General features: G+C 43.9%; 1 protein-coding gene across 2 annotated transcripts in view; it reads left to right on the forward strand.

Moving 5' to 3' along the window:
- IL1RAPL2 (interleukin 1 receptor accessory protein like 2) overlaps window positions 1–18,865 on the forward strand; it is a 32,620-nt gene extending 13,755 nt beyond the window's left edge. Inside the window, exons 5-6 of one of the 2 annotated variants that reach the window (XM_019618342.2) lie at window positions 15,987–16,054; window positions 17,844–18,865. In XM_019618342.2, the coding sequence (XP_019473887.1) occupies window positions 15,987–16,054; window positions 17,844–17,861 (86 nt within the window). In that variant the 3' untranslated portion in view covers window positions 17,862–18,865. Of the gene's footprint in view, window positions 1–7,006; window positions 15,496–15,986; window positions 16,055–17,843 lie in introns of those variants that run through there. The other variant, XM_019618341.2, reaches the window with a different exon arrangement.
- Window positions 18,866–25,534: the final 6,669 nt, after the last annotated feature.

Here is a 25,534-nt window from a genome sequence, read left to right on the forward strand (position 1 = left end):
TGCTGCCACAGGAGGGTGTGCATTATTGGGCTTGCTTCTTGGCATGAAGCAGTATATTCAGCTGCTATTTGGATTTGAGAGCAAGCAAAAAATAGATTTGTTAAATAGTATTTCATTTATCTTTCTTGGACACTTCCATGAACAAACTGAAAAGCTGACTTCAGAAAAATTCAGGGACAAGCTTGATTATGCTTTTGCCAGCTGGTTCATCTCTAACCTCTGGGGAAAAGCCATGATAGGCTATGCATGTCCCTCTGCAGATGGAAGGACAGATCAGATCCAGATGTGCCTGAGCAGGGACTCACTCACCCATCAGACTGCTCCTCTGCCTAAGGGAAACCCTGGCAGTGTCCCCACTGCATAGCCTAGCTCGGCACTTTGGCTCAGTGCTGAGGACTGTCTGTTTCAAGGTGCATATGGAGCAGTTGTTGCCAACTCAGGACAAAGATGATGGCTGTGGAGGCCAAGGCCACCTCTTCTCTCTTGGAAATGCATCACATTTGCAGTAGGCATTCGTTTCTGTGTCCTACAAAGCTGGAATACAATTTCTATTCCTGCAGAGCAGTTTTGTTCAGCAGTTCAGAACTGCTGGGAAGGGCACTGAGGGTCTCAGTGTTGCCCACTTTGCAATGGCCAGCCAGGACCTTTGAAGTCACTCTTGGTGTTGTCTGAGAGAAAGGATCCAGCTCCTGAGCTGGTGAGGTGTAAGCAGGGCTCAAACAGCCACTGCTCCTCTGCTCCGGTTCGTGCAGAAGCCCACATGACCATGGAGGCTGCAGAAGAGGCAAGTGGGCAACGAGACATAGATGCAGTGTGTTTTGTAAGTAGCAAGACCAAGTTTGACATTCACTGCAGCTTTTCTTAAGGAGCTTTCTTTGGTCTTAGCAGAGAGCATTCTTCATTCCCTCGAAGCTGACAGCACATGGAGCTTTCTGCTTAGGCACCTAAGGCATAACTGAATGTGTTAACCTCCATAAGGACACTGTGATCACTAAGAAACGGTTGCAGTAGTTACCAAATTTCTTAGCTGTTATCATTTTTTCCACACTATTCATTTTCAGGGCTTTGTTTCAACAAACCCTTTCCCACAACCAAGCAGACTCTTGAACCCTGTGAGCTTTTTAATTCAATGTTAGAAGACCTGAGAAGCCTGAATTGTTGAAAGGAAAAAATGGAAATACTTAAGTTTTTACCTGAGCCATTTTCTGTCTCACTAAGGATGATGTTTCTACAAAGAGAATAATATATTTGCATTTGGCTCTTTTAAAACGGGGTCTACATCAGAGAAAGATACTTTTCTCCCGTCATTTCTACAAATTATTTTAAACTCAGAAAGTAAAGAGGTCAAGACTGTCAATCTGTATTTTTAATTCCAGCAACACAAATCTCTTAGAACATCATCTAGTTGCTTTCTAAGCATACTTATATTTGATGTTGGCAGGATTGGAAACACACCAGCAATTTGCTCCAGCTCAGCCCAGGGTATAGAGATCAGGCACTGAAAATGAAAATCCACTTTTACTGGAAAATGAGATGTTGGCAGCACAACAAGAGAGCACCTCAGGCATGTGATAAAAAGCACCCATCAGTCAATATTACTGTTCTAGTATTTTGTAGTTTTGTCTGCCTATGTGTGGTGGGTTTCTTTTTGTTGTTTGGGTTTTCTTTTGTTGGTTGTTGTTTTTTTCTTCTGTGTGTGTGTGGTTTTTTTGTTGTGGTGGTAGTTTTTGATTTTTTTTTTTACCTGGTGATTCCAACTTTTTGGCTTTCTGGATGAAGAAAACCCACATGGACAGTGTGCCTGGGGTTCCTGAGGAGCGTGCATTAGGTATGTGACACCATTTATGTGGAATGGAAATAGAGTGCTCAGCACCACAAAGTCCTTTCACAAGTCCCTCATTGTCTGCTCAATATGAATCTTACAGTTAATGACAAGCATGTAAAAATGAAATACAGAGGAATGGCAGTTAAAAGTGAAATAAATATGAACAAATTCCCCACCTGTCTTTAGAATCAGCCAAGACAGACTGGCCATCCTGGTCTTCTGAAGGCCATCAGGATGATCAGGAAGCTGGAGCACACACTGTAAGAGGAGAGGCCAAAAGAACTGTGTTTCTTGAAGAAAAGACCAACAAAGATAAAACCAAGGGGGAATCTTATTGTTCTCGTTCTGATGGAACACACAGAGAAGATGGAGCCAGGCTTTTCTCAGAGATGCATAGTTGTTAAATAAGAGATAAGTTGTAACAATGAAAATTCCAATTAATTATTTGTAAATATTTCCTTGCCATGAGGGTATTCAGACACCAGAACAATACCCAAAATCACTGGAGAAGAAACCTCCATCCTTGGAGATCTTCAAAGTTTTACTGAATAAGGAAGGCCATGAGCAATCTTATCTGTTCCTGGTTTGGGCAGAGGATTGACCCAGAGACCCCCAGATCCCACTTCTATCTGGTATGATTCTACAAACTTTTGATTCCAAATATCCAGATTTTTGATTCCAACACCCACCACCATACCAGTGTCATCAAAATCATCAACTTGACCTCAGTCTGCAAGGAGACATTGCCGGAGCTGTTCTTCTTTTCCTCATCCGTAGCACTGAGAGGGTCACGTGTCAAGCTGATCTGTGTTCTCTGCTTCTTTCCATTGTACTCATGAGCTGACCCTTAGCTTATATGAGATTATGCTCTCCTTGGGGCAGGGCTGTCACTCGTATCTGTTTCGGCAGTACCAACTGTGTTGCTGTTCTGGCCAAGGCTAACATAAACAACAAACAAATATAAAATTTGTTTGAAATAGGAGTAGCAAGATGTAATTATTTTTGTTGTATTGAAGTAACCTAAGTTAGGGTTTGGTGAGTATTCAGTTAAGAAGCTAGGACTGAATTATTCTTCTGTAAATAATTCTTCCTCAAGTAATAGTCATGTTGCCACATGCATGAACTCTGGTTGTTTTCAGAGCACTAGGAACCAGCCAGCATGGTTGATGGTGCATACTCTTTGGTCTTTGTGGTGCTGCACACTACCCTTGTTAAAAACGTACATAAAACATGACATAATTGCTTTTCTTCATCTCTCAACTGCTTCTGAAGATCATCTGAGTCTAGTTAGTCAGACTTTTCTTTGTGTGAGCAACTCTGTGTCCATGGTGTTCATTAGTTTTCTTGATCTTGGATTGTTTGCATATTTGGTTGTCTGGGTTTACTTTCAGCCTGTGGTTAATGTAGCTCATTCAAGATTCAATAGGCAATTATGCATAATTACATTCTTGCAAATAGGATGCATATCTTGGACTTCAGTGCTCCAAACTGCAGTTCAGCATCACTACACGTTGAGTGTCTAGTGTGTGTGTATTTGCTGTCAGGTCGTTTATCTTCATTAATGAGGGTAATCACGCAAAAAACCGTGATTGTTCATGGGTGTGGCATTTCTTGTTCATACTTCCTTGGACATCACACTGTACGTGATGCAAGTAAGTTACTGATACAGCTACCCAAAGTGCAAGTTTTTTTGACCTATGAGAAATGCTAACATGAAACTGGTTTGACAAAATATTGCAAAATGGTATTTTAAGGAAAGGAGAAAAAGAAAAAAAGGTTAAAAAAAGGTTGAAATGATTTAGGCGTTTCTCATTAAAATCAAGTGGGTTAATTCTGATACTGGTATTTTATTTTTGTATTAAAGTTTATGATAAAATATAATTTTGGGAAAGAAAAGCTAACTATTCCATACCAATTTTTTGAAGATTCTTTTTCTCCCCTCACAATGAAATGTCATTGAAGTTGACTTCCATTGAAAAAAAAAGAATTCTTAATGAGATGAGATTTACCTGGTGGAAATATGTTTGTCTGGAGTCTTGCAGTTGATGATGGTAGGTGATGTGAATCCTGAAGTCATTTTTTAACTTCTTCATGAAAATGAAACAGCCATTGCCTAACAATTACTTTTTAGCTCACTGGAAGGAAGAATCAACTCTCTTTCTCCGTCCCACACTGCAGTATAGCTCAACCTACAGTTTTTGGACCAGTGACTAATTTGGAAGTGAAGGATGATTTAGCAACTCCACGTTGCTCCATTTCCAAAATTTCCAAATCCATTGCTCCATTTATACAATCAGTTTTGTTCCACTGAAGAAAATAAGGTCTGGATTTCCACAGGCCTTACTAAGACAAGAATCAGTCCTTCTTTGCTCTTCCATGCAGATACGTTTGATGCACGTGCTGGACATGCTGTCGAGCTTGCTCAATGGAACCACATGTTCCAGAGAAGCTGTCACTTGACTTTAGTAGTAGTGTCAAGCTGAAGTTACTGAGAGTGTACAAGCTTCTGGGCCAGATGGCTGGAAAATGTATTTACTTTTCATCTGGGTTTCCATTTTTCTGTAATACAGCGTATTTCATCTTCAGTGCGCCAGTAGGCTCCTGTACATTTGCTGTGTCTGTCATTGAACCAGCTGCAACTTGGACTTTGCAGGAGCGCCTCGTGGTCATTTGTGAAGGTTTCTATTCAGTTGTCTGTAGAGAGAGCACTAAATTGTTGCAATGTCCACCAAGTAAGCTGGGCATGCCAAAGCAGGGGAGAGGCACAGAGGGGAGAAGTGTCCACCCATAAATAGGGAATTTTTCCTGTCATCTTCCCACCTAATTTCCTCTTCAACTAAAGCAAAGTCTGGTGAGTTTTTGATTGAAATGATGTAATGAATAATGGAGGGATTGTTTCTATTTAAATTATTACTGCTGGATATTTGAAGACGTGAAAGGGAAGTGACTATTTTTTTTCTTTTTTCTTTTTAATTTGTTGCATATAGGATATGCATGGCTGTGCTTAGCTCTAACCTCGATACGTGGTACTGAATGGTATTGTGTCCTGCTGAGAACTGTCTTGTACATTGCAGTGTTCTGAGTTTTTTGGAGGAGGGGTAAATATGTCTCAGGAAAGATGCATGATAGCATGTTGTTTTACTGTATCTTGCAGATTCAACCTCTAATGATGAAGCTTCCCACCTAAATTCTTTCTTTTTGGGAGCAGAAAGAAAGGAAGAAAATGAAGAGTCTGAGCTGTTGATACATTGGGATAATCTCTTTCCATTGTATTGAACATTTCTACCTTTCCTTAAGTTTTGTTTCACCAGTTCTGCTTATCATTTTCTTATTGTTGCCGATTCTCTCCCCTCTCCGCTGCCTCTCCCGTGGATCTTAATGTTGACATTTTTTCATTAATGAGTAACCATTTTACACAGAGCAATGTGGGGTTTTTCTTCATAAAATATTTTAAGAAAAAAAAAATCAAATAACTGTAAATGCTGCATGATTTAAGAGTCTTAAAACGTTAACTAAAAGTCAGGATTGTTGCGTAGAGATTTGTAATGTATGTGTATGTCTTAAATTTTTGTTTGTCTGTGGGATGTTTGCAATTGCCTCTTTTTTCCCGTTTGTGAAAGAAATTCTTGCTGCTAGGTGGTGAAATAAAACATGAGTAAAGGCAGATTTGATGCTAACTATGCCTTCAATCTCTAAGCTATTTTAGAATGTTCCTGTTGGCCTATTTTGTAGCTATTTGCTTTACTGGAAGTGGTGTGAATAAGCATGCTGTGGTATGGTGCCTGAGACTATAAAAATGAGTCTTGCAGTAACAGATGTTGATTAATGATGTTATTTGTAATCATTGTTCCTGCTAGAGGGCAGTGTGTGTAAGAGAGGCCCTGCCCTGTGCTGAGTAAAGATCTGTTCTGTGCAGCTCTTGTGTCCAAGTCTTCATTTATAACACATGCTTCTCCTCTGTTGCCAGACAGCACATTCTGAGTAGCATGATCAAGAGGGTCACATAGTTATAAAGAAAAAATAGGGGTTATATCATGTCTCTAAGCTTGCAGTCACAATGCTGAGCAACCGGTGAACACTCTTTTGATCTTAGTTATTTGTTTTGGTTTGTTTTGTTTTAAATTATTTTCATTTTTCTGGTCTTGACCCAAAACCCTCCAAAATTTGGTGAAGTTTGGTCATTTATATGGGTTTTGGATCAGGTCTGTAAGTAGATTTCTTTCCCATCCTGTTCCATGTCAAGAATACAATTGGCATCTTTTCCTACCCTCCCTGGACAAATAAAACTCTAGATCAAAACCCCAAGTCCAACTTCAAGATTATTTTCTAGATCAGTAAGCTGACACCATGGAGCTGATGATGGGGCTGGTATTTCTGTTTACACTGATCATTCACGACTACTTGGTGTGCATGAGTAAAAGAAGAATACTATTATTTTCTTTGTCACTGATGTTTGAGCAAATAAACACATCCAATATGCTTAAATTTTCCATTTGTTCTCATCACTTGTGAAGTTTCTGTTAATACCTTAGGGTACATAGAAGCACAGGTTGCAATATTAAAACAGACTGTTGGGCTGCAAAGAACACTCTTGTGATTTTGTGGCCAGTACTCAAAGAAGAAAGAGCTACCTTGCTGCTTCTATGCAATAGCACAATTTCTGCATGTGTTCAGGGTTGATTTCTTTTTAAGCTCTTGCTAGTTACAGTTTCCACACTCCACAGCATCCTCATGTCTTTCCATCCGAAACACAAGAACTGCTTCCCAGAGTGTGCTTCCCTCAGTGTGACTTTAATCATAAGCAGTGTTAATGTTAAAATTTACACAAGTATTACATTGATCTTGACCTAGAATTTCTCAGTAAGTGAACTGTGTATTTTTAGTCACTAATGCATCTACACAGTGAGGAGATTATGGAAATGTCATTCTGTTGAGATGAGCAGACAAAAACAGTTAAGGATTGAGGATGTTATTAAGGCATTTTCTCTATATATCCTATTAATAGAAATGTGTTGTGATACACAATCCTATTTCTGTTGGAGTATATCATGAAGTGCCCCTTGTCTTAAGTGGGGTGGATCAGTGAGCTGTAGGATTTTGTTAAACTTAATTGCAAGCCTGATGTTTTGATACAATAGTCTTCTTTATTCTTTACTCTTTCTCTCTTTCTGTAATTTGTAGCCTACATTGAAGATCTCACAAGATGTGTTGAGCAAAGCAGAAGACTCATTATCGTGTTAACTCCAGACTATATTCTCAGGAGAGGATGGAGTATTTTTGAGATGGAAAACAGACTCCATAACATGCTAGTCAGTGGAGAAATCAAAGTTATTTTGATTGAGTGTACTGAATTAAAAGGGAAAGTGAATTATCATGAAGTGGAATCTTTAAAGCACACCATCAAACTTCTCTCAGTGGTCAAGTGGAAAGGACCAAAAAGCAGCAAACTGAATTCTAAGTTTTGGAAGCGCCTAGTCTTTGAAATGCCAGGGAAGAAAAAGGAGGTGGTGTCTCGGCGTCAGGTCCTGGATTCTGCGGAGCAGGGCCTCTTTGGAGACCTCCAGACTGTACCCTCTCTTGCCGTCACAGGCACTTCTGCCACGCTGGTAGAATCGCGGGCTGATCTAACTGATTGCCATCAAGCAGATTCTGTGCAAATGAGACATTATTGCAGAGGATACGAATATGATGTGTCAGCAGCAACATTGCCAATAGCTTCCATAAGCAACCATCATACATACTGTAACATACCTTTGACACTCCTAAATGGACAGCTACCTCTTAACAATACCATGAAGGATTCCCAGGAGTTTCACAGGAACAACCCATTGCTACCTTTATCAGCAAGGGAGCTTAGCTTCACCAGTGATATTTGGTAGTGAAGATCAGGACACTTTTGAGATGCTTCATGACTGCCATGAAGACACATTTTTAAAGAACTTTGCCCAAACCCCATGGGGCATCAAATCATATTTGAAGCAGCGGCACACTTATTTGCTTTTCTACTTGAACTTTTTTGTTTACATTTACAAATTATTGACAAAGAGGGCATTCTTTTGTAAGTCAGCAATGTCCTTCCTGTCTTTTAATGTACAGCTTGATTGCTTCTTTAAAGAAGGGGGAGAGAAAAAGCACATCCCATCATTCTACAGTTAGGGATGGATAACAGTTTGCTGTATATGATCTCCAGCATTTGTATCTAAGTAATAGTATTTCAAATACACTGAAGTTGTTGGCTTTTTCGTATAAACTTCAGTACAGTTTGAAATTCCAGTATCATATCATGCTACAAAAATTATCTCCTGCACAGACCACAAGGGGTTAATCATTCTCAACAGGAAGGAGGAGGAACTCTTCCCGGTACCATTGTCTCTCAGATGCATTTTAGAAGATGACTAGCTGAAACAATGCAGATGAAGCTTTATCAATAAAGTGCATAGTAACACTTACTAAAGAATAAATCACCTGCTTGCATCAGCACCTTTTCATTTGTTTGTTGAGACATGTTGCATTCCCAGTGACTGGTTAGCAATGTGGTTTTGTTAAACAGCTTATTAGGGTATTGGAAGGTGTTTAGCGGGATTTAAAACAACTTTTCTGTGATTAATAGATTATTTCAGACTTATTTTTGCAGGTTTTTAATGACATTTTAAAAACTGACTTAAGTACAAATTTGTCTGTTGGTGAATTCATTGATTTGAAATTTCGTAAGATCTCTTGAGTTGTTTTAAGATTTGTAAAAAGGCAGTGTAATTTTACACAGTATTTTTTTTCCAAAATCAATAGTTAAAATTTCAAATTAACCTTTTTTTCTGAAAACATCAGCAATAGAAAATCATTACTGCAGCAATATTCAGAGATGAAGTGCTGAATTATCCAGGTTTACTAGTAAACTGACTTCAAATGCAGTGATAATCACCTGAGGCAGTTCTCTCTCTATCTACCTGACAATTTACATCCTTTTAAAATATGGCTGAAGCAGGAATATTTCCACTCTGTGCAACTAGTGAAAAGTGATATTTTTAAAAAGCTGGTAAAGTCTTGCATTTCTTCCATTTGTTATGTACACAATCCCATCAGTCAAATGAGGACACTCTCATTTATCTTCCATGGAAAGCACTGAATCTGAGTTTTGTTCAGACAAGTATGTTTCATAAGGATTTCCAGACCCAGCTGATCACAGGTTCCAGTCAGACCATGAAGACAGCCGTACTCATGGAAAAAGCTGTAAATAACAAAGGCAGAAGCCTTTGGCACAGCTTTACTGAAAACACAGTAGGCATGAGAGTTTTGTCTCAGTAAGATCTGCTGGAGCAAGTCCCCAAAAATGTTTTTAAGGCAGGCAATCTTGCCTGTATTTCAGTATGTTTTTTGCATTGTCCTCTTTGATTGCATGGATAAAAGCATTCTGCACTCAGCTGTCTGTGGTTCCGTCAGCAAACAAGTTCAGTAAATCCTTAGTGTTTAGCAGTGGTTCCTAAATTGTACCCTACAGTCAAAGTGAAAACAAACACTGACGTAAGACTTAGAAGTATCCAGAATTGGCCCAAAGGCCATGAGAACGATCTCAAACATGCAATAATTCATAGAGGTCGATACTTTTCCATTGCTTCTTTCCCCAGTACTTTATTCTGTGCCCTCTTACATCAGTTTTATCTGAAAACTTCTCCTTAGGTTCTAAAAAATATGTTTCTCTTGTTGCTTTTTCCAGTATTGTCATTATGCATTTGACACTAACACCACAACGGTTCTCTAGGAAAGATACTAATTTATTACACAATATAGGACTATAACTTGCTCTTTTGTGAAGTTAAGTTCGGAACATATAGATAGGTGTTTAATATACATATTTTTCTACTGAGAAAGAAAGTGATTTTACCTCCATTATAAATATATGTATTTCAACCTCCTCCCAGAAATCTATGAAATTTGCACTGTTTTATAAGTGTTACGGACTGTGTTTACACTGGCTGTGTCCTTTAATGCAAAATGTAATTTTGAAAAAGAACAAAAAAAGTAAAGAAAACCCTGCATGAAGAGAGCTGCGTATGTTTAAATGAAAAGCTGTACTTTTCATTATTTTCCTTTCCACTTTACTTTAGAATCCGGTTAATTCACATAGAATGTTCAGTGAGATTTCAAACCTACTAGTTCTTTATTAAGCATGCAAACTGCAAAAAAAGAAAAAAAGAAAAAAAGAAAAATCCACATACAGATTGGTCTGCTTTTTTTACTTACAATGATTAGATATGGATAGCCAATTCATTTACTTGATGGCTTACTCTTAGAGCAGTAGCTATTCAAAAGCAAAATGCAGTCATGTTTGTATTGAAGTAACATGAAAAGAACAGTTTTTCTGTCATTTTGCAAAGCACATTGTGTGTCTGTGTATCGATATATTTTAGTTATAGATGACAAGTCACAATCTGCTTTAAGATTTCAGAGTGTATTGAGTACGATGACAATATATACATGAATCAGAACTGCCTGTACCCCTCTGCTTTCAGTGCGGGGAAGGGACTTGAGCTCAGGAGGCTTCCATTGTCTCAGCTTCGTGTAGCACTGCTGTGACGTGCCAGAGATCAAACATCACTATAGGTAGTGATGAAGGGCCTGGAAAAATCCTGCCAAGCAGTGAAATGCATGTGTGAGTGGGACCTGGGTGGCACAGAGCCTGGGGGCCTTCCCAGTGTGCAGCCATGAGCATCGTGCTGTAGCTGCCCTGCAGCTGGATCAGGGCCAGGGGTGCCAAAACATTTTGCTCGTTCATACAAACTTCATTAGCTGAAACAGAAGGGCATTCTGCGTTCCTCTATCTCACCTAAGCCTCGTACTTATTCAGCTGGAGATACTGGGGATGAAGCCAGGGCTCTCCCTTGGCAGTGCTTATGGCTGCATCCTGTACACATGGCTGTGCAGCCCCTGCCACTCACAGCCTGTAGGCCTGTATGGCAACCTGTGTAATGGCCTGTACAACAGCCTGCAGGCCTGTATGGCAACCTGTGTAATGGCCTGTACAACAGCCTGCAGGCTTGTATGGCAGCCCGTACAACAGCTTGTATGACAGGCTGTGGGCCTCTATGATAGCCTATATGATGGCTTGTGTAACAGTCTGTATAACAGCTTGCAGGCCTCTATGACAGCCTGTATGACAGCCTGTATAACAGACTGTAGGCCTGTATGCAGCCTGTATGACAGCCTCTATGACAGCCTGCAGGTCTGCATGACAACCTGTATGACAACCTGTACAACAGCCTGACAAGTTCACAAGCGGGTAAAGATCCTTCCTGCAGCCATACACACCTTCTGAATTGGGGCACGTTCATTTTAAGTGCTTTGGTTGTAATGTTTCTTTGGATACTTACCTTTGTGTGTGATGTGCTTCAGAAGCAATTATGGTTTGAAGGCTGTATATAGAAATTAGCTAGAAATTGAAAACCTATTCAGTCTACAGATTTTACATTCCTAAAGAACATTCAGAGAGAAGGCAGGGTAATTTTGATGTTAGTAACAAGGCAGTGTGAAGATGGAAAGTTGTGGAGGGGGGTGTGGGAATGGGACTGTGTGCTTAGGCAGTGTTCTAGTAATCCTTTCTGTAGACACTGAATGAGAAAGCTGTATTAACATATTGCCATCTTCTGTCTGCAAAGCCTGCTGCAAAAACCCTTCAGTCTAACAGAAACAGTTCCATCAAATGCAGTAGACCTAAAGTAAGGTTATAAAGCCAAGCAGTACTTTTACTGTGTTCAGGGGAATAAAGAGAAGACCAAAGGGCCAGAAGTCTAGAGACTAATAAGCATTTGATTATTTACTCTGTCTTGAATCAAGCTTATTTTTGTCTCTGGTGCGGATGTGCTCCAGCACTGTCCAGCCTTGGGAAAGGAATTTTGTTCATTTCTTTGTTATAAACAAGATAAGGACTTGAGAATAAATAACAGATCCTTTTAGAACAAAATCGATGTGGTTTTTAAGGATTTCTACTCCACTCTCAGTAGCTTCTTTTGATTCAACAGACTTAATTCATGCAAATTCATAAGGACATACTTAAATTCCCCTTAATTGGGTGAGAAATACTTTACCGTGTGGGGTTTAGACTGGTTCATAGACCAGTGCCTGAAATAATGGTATTTAAGCACTTTTAGAATTATGCCCTTATGGAGATCCTCAGAGCAGCTTGTCTGATTTTGGTCCCTGCATAGATTTAAGTGCTGTGGCAGAGCAGTTGGCAAGTCTTGCCATCCTGGGTACAGGACAGGCAGTCCTTGGTGCTCACCAGCTTGGCAGTGACATTGCCCTGGAAGCTCAGTGGCAGAGTGGGGAGCAGTGTCTCTTGTGTCCCATTGAGGCATCCGGGGGCTTTCCCTGTGACCTTGATGAGCAGCACAATGCAGGAAGCCTCTTCCTCTATGCAGCATTTTGTGCATCTTGTCCCACTTCAAGGTTCGTGCTGGGGCCACAGAGTTATTGGAAGGTAGAGAGTGCAGAGTGTGAAGAAAGGAGAGGAAGAAAAGAGTTGTCACAGAGTCCAAGTGTTTTGCAGGCAGAAATGCCAATTCAGCACAGCACAGTGACAACCCTTGCATGAACACTTCATGTTTGCCCACTATTCAGTGGTTGCTGGGCAAAGTTCCCCTGAACAATACCATTTTTTGCCAGCTCACTTGCTTCAAAACTGTTGTTTTGATCCTTTTAAAATTAAACTGTCATTTCTCATCGGGCAGAAAATTTTCTCGGTGTATTCCATACGCACACACAAAAAACCCCTTCTGTTTTATGTGTGTGGAAATTCCCACAAAGTAGAAATCTGTGCTTCCTGCTGGTCCTGTGGGTTTGGAGCTCACACGCGATGCCAACAGTGCTGTTCAGTCACCTCTGGTAAGCAGCAGAAAGGACACAGGTTGTGCTGTGCCATGGCTCCTATTGCTGGGAAGTCTGTACTCCAAATATATAAAAGTACCATGCCCTGTGTCTTGAAAGTATTTCAGGTTTTTAAACTTCGTAAGTAATAGTGACTCAAATTGTTCCTTTTTGACTCCAGTTAGCACAGCATATGTTAAGAATATGGGAATTTGAAATATGCTTTATGTTACAGGAGGAAATAAAAATTTGAAAATGGATAGTGATGGCATGTCACGTCTGGGGAAACACAGAGGACAATGTTGATTTGCACTTTCTTGTTGCTGAAATCTATTTTTTGTTTGCTTCCCTAAAGAAATGACATGATGTGATTGGGGTGGTGAGTGGGGGAGAGCTTTGCATTGCTTACGTTGCTCACTGCAAAAAGACATTTCATCATATCAGTGCTCCTGGAGAAATCCAGAGGCTAATAAGGCTGCTCCAGAGAGGCATACAAGGTCTAAAAGAAAGAACTATGAAGTAAAAGTTACCGAGCTTTGCCAGGATTTTTGTCATTTAAATCTAAAACAGCAGCACTGCCAATAGAAGCAGAACATGACCTGTCAGCATTTTTGCTTCATTACAATATCATTGTACAGCTATAGGCCAAGCAGAAAAACAAATAAATAATAAAAATACGGTTTGTCAAGCTGAGCCAGATTCTCATGGTAGGTATTCCATAAACACCGCCTGTAATTCATTTTGATAGAGTGTAATAGGCTTTGCAAGATTTTAAGAGCTTTCTCTTCAGGACAAACACAAAGAGAAAACAACATATTTTGTATTAGATGAGTTTCACTATTTCTTTCAATTCCATAAAATAATTCCTTTTTACAAAGCAGTGAGTGATAAATATTTTCCTGGCTGCAAGTGGATTGCCAAAGTGTGAGCAGCGACAGCTACTGCTGAATCCATCAGAGCTAAAGGGCCAGCAGGACTACCCTGGAGTTCAGTGGGGTAGCCACCGTGCTCACGCATGACAGGATGGGCTCAGGTGTTGGCTGTTGGCTGCTGATGTGCTGACTGATGATAGAGAATAACACACGAGTAAAGACTGTGCTATATAGAGGGATTTACAAAGTCTCTTGTGACCTCTTTTAGTGGAGCAATGTAGGCGAGGCAAGGTGGAAATAAGGGTTGTCAGAGGGAGAACCATGCTTCTCATTTCTATTTAAATTCAAATTATTTGAGATTCTGATCATGGCTCTGGGATTTATGTGGAGGAGAGCAATAATGATTCTCGTGCTGGTAGTGTCAGGGGCTTTGTCTTTACTACCAAGACATTTTCCTGAGAAATCCAGACCCTGACATAGCCTCGACTTAATGTAAATTTGCCTCTTATGAGAGAACTCAAGAAGAGAAGCTCTAATGAGATGTGAAGAAGCTTTTAAAGTACAATGTATTCTGATCAGTATATGTATATGGCTTAAAGGTAACTTCTGCCAGCGCATAGAAGGGAGCACTGAATACCTACACCCCAGATAGCATTAGAGTCTGAATTCCTTGTAGACTGTGTAGAGAAAATTAGCATCTACTCCACAAATAAAAACAACTTTTAAAGCCCTTAACAGCTCCTTGATTAAAAGATATCAAAGGCTTTACGATCATGAATCAATCTAACACCTAACTGGGGTAGGGAAATCTTTTCATCCTCTCTTTAGGAAAAGGAAAACAGGATCAGGATCCATATTGCCCAAGATCCTACCAAAACCATAGCAGAGGTAGGGTCATGCCCCATCACCCAGTCCCAAGCTCTGCTCAGTGGATAACATTCCCTGGACAAGATGGGTGATTACACTGCAAATTGCCCCAGCCTGGCTCTGGGGCCATATCTTCTCTCAACCAAAAGGAAAAAAAAGATTATTCCAGTCTGCGTGAGCAGCCTCCGAATGCCCTGTACGTGGGTTGCACATTTTGCAGAACACAGAAGGGCTCTCCTGGTGTTGACTGGAACACTTCCTTTGGGATCAGCAGCTCACTGCAGAGAGATGACAAGACAGAAGCTAATCACTGGCAACAAAGTGGTTTTGGAAGGACACGGGCTGACAAGAAGATGAGATGACAGGAAATCTCTGTTGTAGCAAATTATTGGCAAAAGGAGATGGTGGGGAAAAAAATGGAACTGACAGATAATTTATACCTAACAACCAGCCTGAACCCAGCTCAGAGCTCTGTCTCCTCACTGCCAATCTCAGGGAAAAACTGAACAGAGTTCAAACTTTATTGCTGACACCCATCAACATAATGAACGGAGTCAGCATCTGTGATACGGTAGTGCCAGCCTGAGGGGAAGGCTGCAGTCCAGGGCCGGAAGTTTTCAGTCACCCTTCTGAACAATTTCTCCTTACAAAATGCTTACACCAGCGCAGGTATGGGTATGTCTGGGCCCACAGCTCAAAGCAGCACTTCACTGCTGAACAACAGGTGTGCTTGGAAGATCAGTCACCGGGGGGAATGCACTTTAGTGGTAACTGCAGCGTGCTCTGAGGCACACAAATGTCTCAAGGGTTCTGTGAGTTCTGAGTCCAGGCCTGGGGCTCCCAGCACAAGAAGGACTGGAGCTCTTGGAGCGGGTCCAGAGGAGGGTACTAAGATGATCAGAGGACTGGATCATAGGCTGAACCTATGAGAAAAGGTTGAGGGAACTGAGCTTGTTTAGCTTGGAGAAGAGAAGGCTTCAGGAAGACCTCATTGTGGCCTTCCAATATTTGAAAGGAGTGCATAAACAGGAGGGAGAATGACTGTTAACAAGGGTGGATAATGATAGAACAAGGGGGAATGGTTTTAAACTCAGACAGAGGAGGTTTAGGTTAGATATTTGGAGGAAGTTTTTCACACTGAGGGTGGTGAGGCACTGGAGTGCCCAAGGAGGTTGTGCATGCCCCATCCCTGGAGGCATTCAAGGCCAGGCTGGATGTGGCTCTGGGCAGCCTGGGCTGCTGGTTGGCGACCCTGCACATAGCAGGGGGTTGGAACTAGATGATCATCGTGGTCCTTTTCAACCCAGCCCATTTTGTGATTCTGTGATTCTATGAAATGGCTTCCAAAATGCAAGTACCCAACTCCTGAGCTCCACAGGGTCCAAAAACAGCTAGCCCCTACCCACACTGCTCTGCTCCCAGCTGACAGGCTGTGAGGAGCAACCAGAGACTGAAAGTGGCTAATCATGAGAACAATTATACTAACAATTCAGAAATCTGTATCAAATCCCTTTGCTAAGCCAGCAGCTGTGTGTTCCAAACTCATCATCCTCTTTCTCATTAAGGTGCCAAAGTCCTTGAGGAGGTATTGAAACAGCATTGCTGTAGCAGGGGGCCTTTGTGCAGCACAGAGGTGAGTGCAGACATCGGGTGAGGTGAGAAACTCCTTCCGTGAGAGAAGAAGAAGGCATGTGTCCGCAGGGCAGCAGAGGAACTCTCTGTGACCACAAGTGCCAGGACTGTGCAGTGTTGCCTCCAGGCAGCAGAATGGTGGCAGCCCATGACAAGGACTTCTCTTGCAAAATACAGCAGTGCAACCTTTGAGCTGCTAATCATTTTTCCATTTTGGCAGCCAAGCAAATGTTGCAAGAGAGTAATTCTCATCCATTGTACCCTGAGGGTTAACAATCTTGTGTGAGAAGAGTTCCAGATTCAGAGCTGGCAGCCTCTACTTCTTTAATGTGCAGAGAGCTCTGCTGAGTCTCAGGGATGGTGGGAGTTGCCTTCTCTTTCTTTCTTTTTGGTTTTTTGGAGGGTGGAGGTGAGGTCACAGGGATTGTCAGAGGAGCATATGGAGCAATTACAGTAAAAGCACAGAAGACTTTTGGAGAAACTTCCTGATTTTAGAAGCCCGGTTCTTGTTATTTTACAGTAAGACTGTAAAGCACAGTCTGTCCCCAGGAGAGCTCAGGGAAGGAGCTGTGGTTTGGGTGGGCTGTAGCAGAAGCCGAGGTAGGCGTGGGTAGGAGGGGATGAAGCCACATGGCCCCATGGAACGCCCACGCTCACCTCAGGCAGTGCCTGGCTGCACCGTGTGATGGCTGCTCCTGGTGTGGCAGTGCTGGGCCTGGGGCAACTTGCACTGCACGGGTCTGGGCTTCTCCCTTGGCTGCCTTTTCCATTCACTCAGCAAGAGGTGAGTGCAAGCCCTAAGACTGAATTCTTGTCCCAGTTCAGCAGGGGAGGGGTCTGCTCACAATTGGTGGCATGGGGACATTGCCTGGGGCTGGCGTCCTGGGCACCTCCCCTAAAGGAGATGCAGTGGCACTTAAACACCCCTCCATGAGGGCATGCTGGCCCCAAAACCTCACCAAGCTGTACGGTTTCATAGAATCATAGCACAGCTTGGGTTGGAAGGGACGATCACCCAGTTCCAACTTCCCAACAAAGACAAGGTTGCCAACCTCTAAACCAGGCACCAGCTCAGGCCACCCGCATCCCACCCAGCTTGGCCTGGGGCACCTCCAGGGATGGGCACCTACAGCTCTGGGAGCAGTACCAGGGCCTCACTGCCCTCTCAAGGAAAAATTTCCCCAGTAGCTAACCTAGATTTCCCATCTTTTAGTTTAAAGCTATTCCCCCTTGTCCTATCACTATCTACATGTTTAAAAAGTCACTTTCCCTCCTGCTTATAAGCTCCTTTTAAGTACTGGAAGGCCACAACAGGGTCTCTCCTGTTTCTATTTCTTAACCCAGAACCATCAGACACCACAGCACTGGCACTAATGGCAAAGCTGCGATGTCAGAATTAGTCTAAAGCATCCCTAAGTAACCTCCTCAACTATTTTAATTTGTAGCAAGTTACGAGCTTCTTAAATAGCACTCACAAATGGTAACGTGGAACGCATTTTTCCACAAAGCAATTGAGGCAAGCCAAGCTCAGTTGAACAGCCACACGCCACACAGAGCTCACTGTAACAACTGCAAATTACATTTTACAGTATTTAGCTAATTCGGGGACATAATCCCAGGTAAGGCGCTAGTGAAGCCCCCAGTCAGGTGAAGGCAGTAATGATACTGAGATCAGGTGTGAGCCCATACCCTCGGTGCTTTGCATACAGAACAGCAGAGATCTGGCACACTGGCAGTGGGCTTTGTGGGAACACAGCAAAACCTCTTTAATTTTGCTCTTTTCCCCACAGGCTGGAGGAAGTGACTAACTCCTGAGCAGGCAGACAAGTCCCTGGTGAGAGATCGCAGGTATGTGTTGGAAGGTAAAAGTATCCTGGTGCTGTGTCTGGTCTTGGTGCTGTTAGTCAGGCATAAGTCACAGCACTACGTCTAAGATCGACTTCCCCAGAGAAATCAGAGGCTGCTAATTGAGAGGGAGGTACCGGTGGGGATTTTTTACACTAAGACGATAAAATAAAGGTCTTCTGCTGAGATATCCATTTCGGGAGATGAATGATAATTTACCAGAACAGGACAGCTGAAATTAATGATGATATCCTGCTGTAATTTGTACTACTCTACAGCCAGAGTCAAGGCAGTGCAGGCATTGCGGATCTGTACCCAATTCCTCTGAATAAGGATTTTCCCACTAATCTGAGCAGCTTAAAAGATGGCAGTTTCACCAAGCATTTGGCTTCTGGTGATCCAACTGCTTCTACTGAGGACAAAAAAAATACTTGCACTCCATAGTTTTTGTACCCATACTAGTTCTTACCAGGTGTAGTTTTAGTTTGCTATCCAAAGAAGAAAACAAGTGTTCCACCCGGATTTCACATCAAGAAGGTATCCAGTACTTTTAAAGCCAACCAAAAGGGCCCCAGCTGAGCTGCACCAAAGATCACAGAAGTGACAATGTAATGACTAGCACCTCTCTGAACCCAGCTGCAGGCAGGTTCCAGCCTAAGTGAAATTCAGGTGCCTCTCTGCTAAGCCATTTCCCTGCACCTGGGACACCAGTAAGTCTCAGCACGTGGCCCCAGCCCACCCCTGGCACCTCCAGCTTCACAGCTGCTAAGTGAGGAGGGACGACAGAAAATGCTCTCAAAAGGTTAAAAATGCAACAGAAATGCTGGCCAAGTCAGGATCAGCCTTGGAAACTCTCTCATTCTCAGTTTGAGCTTGGACGTGTGGAAAAAATAATAGTCATGAAAAGACTTGCAGGCCCTCCCAATCTAAATGCAGAATAAACAATGGAAAGGGATGCAGCAAAGAGGAAAAAAAAAAAAAAAAGATAAGTGATGATTATCCTTCCTGCAGTTGTAACGTGGAAACTGGGCCAGGGTAACAGACAATTTAATGCCAGTATATGCACTGAAAAAGTGTAGGAGGCCTCAGGGGGGATTAAATATGGCTGAAGAAACAGCTAGCATCAGTATGGGAGAGCCATCAAATGAGCCAAAAGGAGAAAAGCAAGTGGGAATACAAACATGTGACTCCGCTGCATTGTTCACAGAAGCATGACCATCCCCAGCCCACAAAATGCAGCAAATGGCATAAGGCATGTCTGGGCACGGAGAACGATTGATCTCTGCAGGGTAGCACAAGCGATGGGTGCGCGCGGTCTGGGCTGCAGGCAGGTGTGCTGAGAGGGCTTCAGTGGGAGCTGCATGGCCTTGGGGAGCTTTGAATTGAAGGCAAGCTCACTGTCTGAAATATCCTCTGCGTTTGCAGGGAGCAACTACTGAGGGCACTCCTCGTTTGGGGAGGATGTTAGGCCGGGAGGTCTCATAGTTAGGGCTGCGGTTAAACCTCATGAAACACTGTACCCAGTGCTGTGCTGGGACGGGGGCTGTCGTGGGAAGCCACTTACAGAGGCAGGTTAGGTGGTCAGTGGGGGTTTTCAGTCACGGTGAAGATTTAGTGGTCACTGACTGCTAATCCACAATCACTCACAGAGCCACACCGTGATCACAGCTTGCTGCTCAGCCTGTGCAGGAGTTACAGCTATGTCTTAGTATGAGGTAACGATGTAGGGTAACTGCATAAAAAGGTCTATGAAAGATGCAGCAGGAGATGTGCAGTGATTTTATTTATATGCTTATCATGCAAACCTATGCACTTCCTATGCAACTGCATATACTTTTGCAAGATTTGTCCTACAGGAAGCCAAGGGGGCTGGTGATGGGTATTCCCATAGGATCTTACAATGTGGTTTTCCGTCTTTCAAGATATTTCTAATTTGTCTATTTAAAAACCAAAAGAAAGAAAACTACTTATTTAGAGGCTTGGTTGTAGGCTTTCATATTCAAATACCAGATGACTGTACCAGTGTCTCCCTTCTGTTAGAACAGACTCATCCATAGGAAAAAGGACAGGTAGGGCTTGCTCTGGGGTGGGATTCGGTGTTGCTGCTCTCTGGGATGTGATGCTGGCCGCATCAGTTGTGTCTGCACAACCACACTGGGCATGGGAATGAGGAAAATAGCTGCTTTTCCTATACTCTCACTGGGTAAGGTATATGTACTCATGGGCCATCTGTGACTTTGTAACCTGGAACTAGGGATTTGGAAAGCAAAAATTAAAGGTGAAACTATTGTTTTCCAAACTTATAAGCATCTGCCAGCAGAAATGAGGCTGTTGGAAAAAAGTGCCTCGCGTGGGTCTGGAGAGTTCTGGGCTGCACTGGAGGCTACTGCTCATGGCCCCATCAGACATCAGGTCCCAGAGAGGCGAACTCAATTCTCGCTCCTTAGAGCAGGGTTGGCACGCAAACTGCTCAGAGAAGGTATGAGGGCTCAAGGACTTAAAGATGCTTAATTGGTTTATGGAGCTAAACTCCATAAAGAACTTAAGCCGCTGTGAAAAGGGAAGCTGGCTGAAATCCCCAGCTCTCCCTGCTGGAAGCTTGGGAGCAGCCTGGGCAATTGCTGGGAGCCACTGTCCTTGGGGGCTCTGAGCACTCCTCCTTGCCCTAGAGACTCAGAAATGGGAACCAACTGGTCTGCCTGCACATGCAGCCTTTGTTTCTGCTTTGGTTCTTTGCCTGGTTTCTGCTTCGACTCCTAGTTCTCATTGTGTCTTTTGTAATTGAAGTGCCCACCATTTTCTCCTTGGAAGAAAATATCAAGTCACTGCTCTTTTAATAAGGTAAGAGCTTCAGCTCAGGATGGGCACAGTAAGCCTTTTTGTCCTTGGTTGTTAATGTTTGTACTACTTCCTTGCACTGAGTTCAAGCCTGCAGCACCTTTCTCACAACGGACAGAGTGGATCTGGAGCAAGAACCCATCTCAGCAAAGCCAAGTGGGAGCATCTGACTTTTCTGCTCACGCAGCCACAACTCCCAGCAAAGTGTGGCACCAAGGCATTCACTTCCTTTGTGCCCTCTGGGAACCAAGCAGCGATTATTGAGTGTTTGCTTCCAGTCATCAACTAAAAACGGTGAACACAGCCAGCCTCAAACTGCTGTCACAATTACGTTCCTTCCCCGCGGTGCATCCAGGACTTGATATTGGTAAATGACTGGCAGATGAACAGAGACTCAGTGTGCTTCCCAAGCCACTGAACAACCTATTACTTTTAATTTTTAAAATGTTTACAGGCTCATCTGACAGCTGCAGTACACAGCAGCAAGGTGGCTGCAGTCACCCACTGCTGCCCCATGCGCCGTGGGGTGCAGCGAAGCATCAGCGCTGCCTGCTCCAGGCTGAGCACTGTGCTGCAGGCAGAACTGAAACTTGGCTGGGGGCTGTGCACTGGTTGTTCATGCACAAAGATAGCAAACGTGTAGATAGAGCTGGCAGCAAAATGCACGGACTTATTGATGAGTTAGTGTTGGAAGAGGACACCGTTGCTCAAGGCTCATATGAGCTTCCCTATCCAGCAGTCTCACTCACACACAAATACAAAATTAGGCAACGTCCCAGGGATGGGAATGCATTTCCCTTGAGGAAAATAAGAGGATTTAAAGGGCTCCGGCACTGCACTGAGGCATCCAAGCGTGTTTGCAATATTCAAAGTTGCCAAAGTACCAAGATGAAAAGCAGCTTGGAACTGAATGGAATTTGGGGTAAAAGTAGAGAGACTTTCCTGGAGATGTCTGATGGGTCACAAAGGGCAGGTTCTATTCCGAAGGACTGGAGGAGGCCTCCTAAAGTACAGTTCCTCTTCTACTCTTTTTTCCTTCTTTCCTCTAAGAAAGGAGAAGCAGGGGGCTCCAGATGTGTGGCTGTACTTGAGCAACGAGGTAAGCTTTTTTTTGTAGCTGAAGATGTGCCTCACAAAATTACACAATTTTACGCATAAGTTACGCTTGCAACATGACAGAAAAAAACTGTTCAATTGTTCAATTTGCTGAGAATGCACTCAGGCTGACATGTGGCACTGAGAAGTTTAAAAAGATAGGACAAAGTTAAGGCTTTGGGGTTTTTTTGTAAGTACATGAATGTCATTTCTACCTCAAGTTGGTGGACTTTTCTTCCCTCCGGGATGGAAGGGGACAAACCGAAACCAAACATCCCGCCCTGAAGCCAACGGCCCCGTGACCATTTTTTCTATTTTTATTGATTTTTTGTAATCTGACAGTTCCCTCAAACGAAGAGTGATTCAGAGACAAGTTCCCTCTTAGCTAACCACCAAACTTCAGTGGCTTGGATAAAAGGGAACCCCAGACTGAGTCATCTGAGGTCAGCATTTGTTTGGCAAAATCAAAGTTGTGCCTACGAGATTTTCTAAATGTCAGAAAACCCTCTGTGTGTCAGAGAAGTTGCCACATCTCGTCTTCTCCTTCCACAAAAGGAGTTGGGTGTATGCTACATTATATTTTTACTGATTAAATTTAACGTGGTAGTCATTAAACTGTGTGATGTCAGTTTGCTTTGTATTTTCTTTTTTTTTTTTTCCTTCTCAGAAATCTGCCTGCAAAGCGGCAGCAGCTATTTTTTCCCATAATTGCATCTGTTTCAGAGAGCAGACAGATGTTGGGCTGAAATTCATTATGGTATTCATAAAACCCATTGGGATCTGATGACCCAGTAACATATAGCTACCGTTCCTCGCAAAGCAGTTACAGCGGCTGCCACTTGACTGAAGAGAGAACTTTGCAGATGAAAGGAGGGAATAACCCCTAGCTCAGCAGACGGCAGCAGTATAAAATGAGTTCAGTCTATTTCCATAAATCATCTTATTCTTAATTTTGCAAATTTGCAAGCCAGGCTGCATGCACTGGTGTTGCCATAGCGTGCAGATCTGCGTTAGCGTTCAGGCATATTGTCGAGGTGAAATACCCAGTGGAGAAGGAAAGAAAACAGGAGCAGAAAAAATTCTAATGGAGAGGCAGCGCAGTAGAAATAGCTCTTACACAAGGACATGGCCATTGGTGTGATTTGTGTGTTACGACACCAAGTCAGGGATTCAATTGGCTCTGAAACTGAAAATTCAAAAGCCAAAAATACAGAATGTCGCCATTCCCAAAGCTCCAGCTCTCCTAGTTGGAGGGGTTGGAGTGCCAGAGTGACAGGGACGTGTGCTCGCCTGTAAAAACCAGCACTGCCTGCAGCAGCACCGCTGCCCGGGAGCTGCCAAGGTTGGACAGTGCTGTGGGGTGCGCTGCCAGCGGGGCTACCAGAGCCGGAGAAGGGGCTCCTGGTGTGTGGGGTGTGCTGCCAGCAGGCCTCTGCTTGCCACTAGAAAGGATGTGAATTTCTGCAGGAGTCTCAGTGAGTGGCGTGTGGGTTCTGTGGGAGTGTGGTGGGCGTCCTGGCCTCAGGCCGGCAGCAAGAGGCACTCTTTCCACCTCACCCCATCCATTCAGGAATCACTGGGGAAGGAAGCTGCTTGGTCTCCTTTTGGATATCCTGTGTGGCTAAACCAGCGTGGCTGCCAGGAACTGACAACGCTGTTTAATTTTTAAAGGGCTGCAAACTACTGTGTGTGCTACTGCGTGGGAAGTGGCCGCTCGGTTTGTCTGTGTTTCTGCATTGCTGGCTCCCCAGCACAGTGGCCCTGTCCCTCAGTCCTAGAGCAGCAACTTGCAAAGCACAGGGCTGAGGGCAGAGCCAGGTTTGCATGCTGCTCGCTGGCTGCATTTGGAAAGAAGAGGAATTTTCTTTAGTTCAAATAGGAGAAAGCATGAGAAGTACTCAGAGCCTGATCCAAAAATCCATTGCAAACAAAGACATCTTGATGTGATTTCAAAGCAGGGCTGGGTCTTGGAAAGCACAAAGCTACAAAGTGGGCTGGGCAGGAGGAACATTTACTTCAACACCCTTTAAACAGAGAGGTAAGCAAGCGGGTGCCACCAGCATGAAACTCAGACCTTCCCCGGCCATCTCAGGGATGTGGTGCAGCTTGGCTGAGCCATGAAGGTGTTTTCCAAAGCACGATGCAATGAGGCTCCACACACCGTACAGACACAGTGCTCAGACAGCACACAGCCAGTCCCAGGCTGTGCACAACCCTGTACTGGTTTTGATGGGTAGTCTTGCTCCTGACCTTCTTCCACAGCCAGCCATGGCAAGAAATCACCCAATAAATGAAATGGAAAGGATTGGCTTCTATACTAGTGGCTGGTCCACTGAATCAGGATTGCTGTCAGCAGAGAGTACTCCAGGTCACAGAGGCAGTTAGTACCAACAAATCCCTTCCAGGATGGTGCTGTAAATAGCCATGAATGCAGGGGGCAGGCAGGAGCCCTGCAGGTGGGGGATGTGGAGCTCCTGTGGGCAGCTTGGGGGCTACCGAGGGAGGGCAAAGCAGTCTGTGAGAGTGTGAGATGGGAAAGTACTGGCCTTCGTTCCTAAGCAATGCACAGAGCTCCTGGGAAAGAAGGAAGTGCAGTCCAGAGGATCTATGTGCCTTGGCCACCTCTCAGCTAAGGGCTGTGCTCTGAAGATATGTCTAAAATCTCCAGGTTATACAGAAGAAGAAGTTGCAGGGAATTTTGTGAAGGATCTGTGCTCCGAAAGGAAGGTGCTGATCCCTGAGCCCTAAAGCCTGCAGCACCTCTGGCATGGGCAGGATGTGATTTCTCTCCAGGAAGTCAGAGAGCTTCCAGCAAAGCAAAGGGAAGTGCTTGGTGCTGGGGCCTGCAGGGGTCCTGTTCTGCCTGGGCCGTGGGGAATGCAGGCATGGGGCTTGGAGCAGGGTTTGTCCCTTTGTCCCCAGCTGAGTGCTGGGGTTCCCAGCCTCCCTGTGCAGAGCTGTGGCTTGGAGCCAGGGAGCACCCCTGGTGTCCAGCTCTGCTGAATGACAGTTGCTCTGAATTTTACAGTTCAGAGGATTGAGAAATGCTGAAAGGAGTCAGTTTGCCCAATGCAGGCTGAAACTAACGTTTAAGAAGCTGTTTACTTCCTGCAGACAGGAAATCCTGCTCCGTTAGGGGTTATCTATTTTTTCCTTTTCCTGCCAACCTCACACCTGTAGCGAGGGCACAAACAACACTGGAGGAAGCAGGCAGCATGCTGGCTGAGCTGCTGCAGCCCTCAGTGGGCTGGGGAGCCTCTGCAGCCCTGGGCACAGAATTTCCTTGGGGGAAGTGAAGGAAGTTCACTCTCCATGTACTGCACTTCCCTTTCCAAGCCGCACACCCGCTGCATGCAGGGCTGTGTCTGTGCAGCAGTGCTCCGCTGCCAGCTGCACGTAGTGACCCTTAGCTTTTTACTTTGCAACCGCTGCTTTTTCCCTCTTCTACCCTGCTATTGCTCTGATTTCTTTATTATTCGTTTAGCATTTTTAAGTTTTGCTCGTTGCCCTTCTTTACGCTGTCTCGCTGTCCCAGGGGCTGAGCCACGGCACTCCTGGATATTGCCAGCGGCCTCTCAGGCCGCCGGGATGGGGGAGAGCGGAGCCAGCAGCACAGCTGGGATCCAGGCGTGACTATTCCTTATCGAGATGTATCTAATTTTAATGAAAAGTCAGAACCGCAGCCGGCGTGTCGTGGCTGCAG

This window comes from Meleagris gallopavo, chromosome 9, assembly GCF_000146605.3.
Source record: "Meleagris gallopavo isolate NT-WF06-2002-E0010 breed Aviagen turkey brand Nicholas breeding stock chromosome 9, Turkey_5.1, whole genome shotgun sequence".
Lineage (NCBI taxonomy): Eukaryota > Metazoa > Chordata > Aves > Galliformes > Phasianidae > Meleagris > Meleagris gallopavo.